This window comes from Frankliniella occidentalis, unplaced genomic scaffold (genome assembly GCF_000697945.3).
Source record: "Frankliniella occidentalis isolate FOCC.00 unplaced genomic scaffold, Focc_3.1 Scaffold79, whole genome shotgun sequence".
Taxonomy (NCBI): Eukaryota; Metazoa; Arthropoda; class Insecta; order Thysanoptera; family Thripidae; genus Frankliniella; species Frankliniella occidentalis.
The window spans coordinates 71,253-75,870 of record NW_026267209.1 but is presented as its reverse complement, the minus strand read 5'-3'; the positions used below and the strand labels follow the sequence as shown (position 1 = coordinate 75,870).

At 53.7% G+C, this 4,618-nt stretch overlaps 2 protein-coding genes across 3 annotated transcripts in view; one reads left to right on the top strand and one right to left on the bottom strand.

Annotated features, from left to right (window-relative positions):
• Positions 1-3,007, top strand: part of LOC127749696 (prohormone-1-like) — a 33,672-nt gene extending 30,665 nt beyond the window's left edge. Inside the window, exon 3 of one of the 2 annotated variants that reach the window (XM_052268953.1) lies at positions 2,467-3,007. In XM_052268953.1, the coding sequence (XP_052124913.1) occupies positions 2,467-2,631 (165 nt within the window). In that variant the 3' untranslated portion in view covers positions 2,632-3,007. The remainder of the gene's footprint in view (positions 1-2,466) is intronic. The other variant, XM_052268954.1, reaches the window with a different exon arrangement.
• Positions 3,008-3,111: 104 nt separating this feature from the next.
• Positions 3,112-4,618, bottom strand: part of LOC113208718 (DNA ligase 3) — a 27,100-nt gene continuing 25,593 nt past the window's right edge. Inside the window, exons 15-17 of the mRNA XM_026425857.2 lie at positions 4,389-4,480; positions 4,175-4,244; positions 3,112-3,707 (exon numbers count right to left, since the gene is read on the bottom strand). Coding sequence (XP_026281642.2) covers positions 3,522-3,707; positions 4,175-4,244; positions 4,389-4,480 — 348 coding nt within the window. The 3' untranslated portion in view covers positions 3,112-3,521. The remainder of the gene's footprint in view (positions 3,708-4,174; positions 4,245-4,388; positions 4,481-4,618) is intronic.

Sequence of the window (4,618 nt, the reverse complement as noted above, 5' to 3'; positions counted from 1 at the left end):
GCACACAGTCTAGTGATTTTGATTACTACGCATGTGGCCACGGATGTCTACAATAGTGTTACTTACAAAACACAATTGCAATGTAAACAATATACCTCGGGCTCACCGTACCGTCTCTCCTCGTGGAGTGAGGTCTTCTCGTCCACGGCGTCCAGCTTCACCTCGTGCAGCGAACACGGGGCGTTCGTAGGGCGGTCTGTGGGCGCTGTCTCTCTCGCTGTGCCGGGGTCAGCGGCTGCAACAGCACGAGAACACCGTCAGAAAGCCTAAGAGTGGCGATAGGGTTAAGGAGTCCCCCCGACACCAGCGCGCACGTGCAAGTAGGGAGACATCAGCCTTCGAGTTGGGGCAGCACAAGAAGAGCCTGCAACAGGAGAAAGCGGGTATAAGTGGACAGGAAGAATGCGTGTTGTACCAGGAGCGTGGTACCGTACTGCGTATGTGACATGCATGGAAAATTAAAACTAGAGGACACTCCACTCAGTTACAGCTACACAAACACATAAGGTTATTTGTATTTGAAAATGTCTGTTGGTTTCTGGCCGTGCCCCGTTGCACGACGACAGCGCGCTACAGTCCGGGCGTAAGGCTCGATTCAGAGCAGACTGCTTGGTTTATAGGCAGAATGCTAACTGTCTCCAAGCAGAGCGCACTATTTTCCAAGCAGGCGCGCTCCCGTTTTCCACGCAGATTCGACTGGTTTCCAAACAAATCCTCCATTCTGCTTGAAAATCACCAATTTTGCTTGGAGCGCGGATTCTTTGCTTGGAAACCAAGAACCTGCTTTTAGCGTGGGCTACAGAGGGACCAGCCGACAAGGGGGGTGCACGTGAAGCACCTCCAGAACGCCTACCAGACGAGCGAGTAACCAGCTGCAACAAGACAAAAGATTAGTCAAGTGAATCATCACGCGAGAGCGTCCAACCAAACACGCAGTCTTGTGCTTGAATTACTCCTGACGCTGACGTGGCTCTAAAACACTCTGGTTATTATCAAAACAACTTCATAATTCTAAATTTTTAGTATATTGACATTTCACTAAACCTTTGAACCGATACAAAAATTATTCAAAATACCATTCAAAACTGTAGAAAAACAACAAAAACCATCAGTCTTTATTAACAAGCAAAGGGCAGATCAATACTAAAAAAATCGATTGTTCTAGATTCTGATTATTTCTCAATTCTGGCGACTATTGCATTATTACACACCACTAAACTTCCAGTCTCACAAAATTGTCGACACTGGTTTTGTTTTACATAAAAGATGTGCAGTTTTAAGTGACCCAATCAAATTCTTTAATAGTCAAAAAGTCAAAAAGAAATGTCAGCGCGCACCTTCTGGGCCGTCATCCTCCACAGAGTGTGCCACGTGGAGCGAGGTCGATCTCGTCCACGGCCAGGAGGAGAAGGATGAGGAGGAGGAGCGGTCACCGCGGGACCAGAGGGTCACGCCACGAAGTACGAGAGAGACGGCAGTATACTGGAGTGGGCAGTACGCAGTCAGGGTCCGGCGTGTGCCGCGGGCGCGGGCGTTGTTCACGGGTCGCCGACGAGGTGGCTCTCGGTCCCGCGCTATGCTGTGCGGTCAGCGCCGGCGAGGACCCTCCCTTCCCGGGTTGTAGAGAGGTACCCCCTGGTCCGCGTGGGTGGTCAGCAGGAGTGTTCCGTCATTGTTCACGCGACCTCCCCTGGGGGGCCCCGCGGGGGGCGGACCCGTCGTGTCGAGTCTGTTCTCTATCGGTGTGTTTGGAGCAAGGGCACGCCAGGGGGAGGGCGTCGTGGGCGGGGCGGGGGCGGCGCAGCGGCGGTGACAAGGAGGGCTGCCCACTCATTTTATCCACGAGGTAGGGCCGACGCCGACGCGGCCCAGCAGGCAGCAAGCAGGCAGGCACGGGGGCGGCGAGCGCGCCGGCGGGGTGTCGGCTTCACCGTAGCAGGGAAGCAGGGAGGCACGGGAGAGAGAGAGAGAGGGGAAGGATCGTGTTAACAGAGTGAAGAAAGGAAGGAATAAAATACAGCTTAGAGGCGCAGCGCCCGGCCTAGCGCCTGCACTAATTAACGCGCTCGTTAGCTTGGGCGGGGCGGAGCGGAGCGGGGCGGGCCGCGCCCGATCGCGACTAATGTCATTCCTCCATCCAGCAGGGACCCCGCCCTGTCTCAGACCCCGTCGCGACCAAATCGCTCTCTGTCCTCCCCCGCAGCAGATGCCGCGCCCTGCTCCACGAAGACTGCTAGGAGACCCAGCATCGCTCGCCCCCGCCCCCCTTTTCAATTGTAATAATCCCTAAAATCAGTGAATCAAATCAACGTTCCTGTCGCCCCTCCCTCACCCGAGGCGTCTGTAGTTTGAACTTATAATCTCCCCTCTCCAGCTCACCATAATAGCCCCGGAAGCCTGCTGCAGTCTCTGAATATCTCACAGTCCTGAATCTCAATAATAACATCCTTCTCTTCTTTCTGTCAGCAGCTCATGGACGACGACGGCAGCGTGGAGACGGCCCTCATGAACTACCTGTTCGCCAAGCAGATGGTCAGCAAGCTGCGCAAGGAGATGGACGTGACGGACCTGCAGCGCAAGCGCTCCTACTGGAAGCAGTGCGCCTTCAACGCCGTATCGTGCTTCGGCTAAGACGCGCGCCGGCCGGCCCCCGCCGCAGCCCCGCGCAGCTCCGAATGTTTTGTTTACGTTCTATTCCAATGTTTTGACTCGGCCCTTAATCGAGCTGGAAGGAGATTAGTTTTACGGTATCGCTATTAGTCAGCTGCTCCGCCCGCCACCCCACCGCCCTTGCGGACCGACGGCCGGGTGAGCAGGCGCCGCGGTCCGCAGGGTCGCTAGAGTTAAGAGAAATAATTATGCCCTAAGCAGAGTAGACCAGTCACTCGTGTCGGGACCCGACACGTTTCCGATAATGTTTGTTTCCTTTATGTCTGTTCTCTTGTGATTACCACCCTGTTCAACCGGAGAAGAGTGTGCAGCGTTCAACTGAAATAAATTCCTTGCTTCAACCAAAACACACACAAAAAAAGCGATTATTTGCCTCCTTGACAAAACATTATACCAAACACATATATGGTGGGGCGTTTCAGAAAGAAGTGGTATCAGTGGTTTCATAGTGGTATCAGTCTTGTAATCATCTTTTGTACCGTTCAATAAACGAGTACCTTACAGCTAGGACGGCAGTTCAAAAGAACACACCGGTAGAAGAAACAGCCAAAAATACTCAGCGCACATGTAGCTGCAGCTACCCCATATTTACAAAAGAACGCAGCATGCATATTTCTCCACATTGAGTGGGAGCAAAAATTCACAATCTGATTGGAATTTGCAAAACCCAGTAAAACGAGGTGTTTTTTTTTGGGGGGGGGGGAGAATTGGGAGAGAAGGCTATAGGGAAAGAAGGTCGGGAGAGAAGGATATTGGGAGAGAAGGCTATATTGGGAGAGAAGGTTGGGAGAGGGTTGCGCAACATGGTTGTCCCGCGCGAAGGACTGTGCACGTGCAGCAGGGCCAGCCATTCAGTAGAAGTCCATGAGCCCGTTGGACTCGTCCGAGTCCGGGGTCCGGCCCCGGTAGCCCTTGTAGCCCCCGCGGTAGCCGTAGGTGGTGTAGCGCTGCGCGGGCAGGAGCTCCCCCTTCCGGATGCAGTCCCACACCCACTCGACGTCCACGTCGAGGCCCTCGTCGCTCACGCCGGAGAAAGTCTGGGGAAACAAAACACATCAGCGATTCTCGCAGAGACGAGAGGGGATGAGTGAGGGGGCGGGGGAGAGAAAACGGGGGCAGTGACCCGGAGGAGACAGAAGGGTCATGGGGACGAGGAGACACGCGCGTGCGAGAGGAGATGGGGGGCATTAAGATTTTCATATTGAGAAAAGGCCATAGAGAAACAAAGGCAAAGGCATGCGCTGTGCGGCTTTGTGACGGTCTGAGGCGGGTAGAGTAGGGAAAGGGGCGGGGCAAAACGACGCTGGAAATACGAAACGAGTTTTTGGCCCGCGCACGATCTCGCTTCCACACGCGTGTGTCAACACCAGTCGGAGGAGAAAAACTTTGGTGGCATGCATGTTAATTCGGGACGCGGGTCGTGAGGGGGAGGGGGAGGGGGTAATGTGACGTTATGGGTCAAGGTCATGTTAATACTTATGTGTTGGCGTCGCTGATATCGTACCTCGTCAGACGAATGGAGGGTGAACACGGCCAACTCTTTCGAGTGACGCGCGATGAGATTGCCGCCGTACCTGTGAGTGGGTCTGTCAAGGAAAAAGCAGAATCGAAAGCGAGATGTACACAATGTAGCTTTGAAGATCTTTCTCGGGAGCATACGCTATATGCATTAATTAAATAACATCCGAACATGAGAGAGCATCGAGTACAAAGGATACGCGACGATGTATCTCCGTAGATTGAACTCGGAGTCACGATCCATGAAGGGCGGTGCCCTCATGGTGATCCCCAGGAACACGTCGGGCAGCGGCTGCAACAGACGGCCAGTGAGAAGAGTTTTGGAAAAATCAACAAGTCCCCGCATACATATCTTCCATGAGAGATGCTTGGTTGCTTGGAAATTATAGGACGTCGAGGGAGGAAGAAGGGGTGAAAGAAAAAGAGAGAG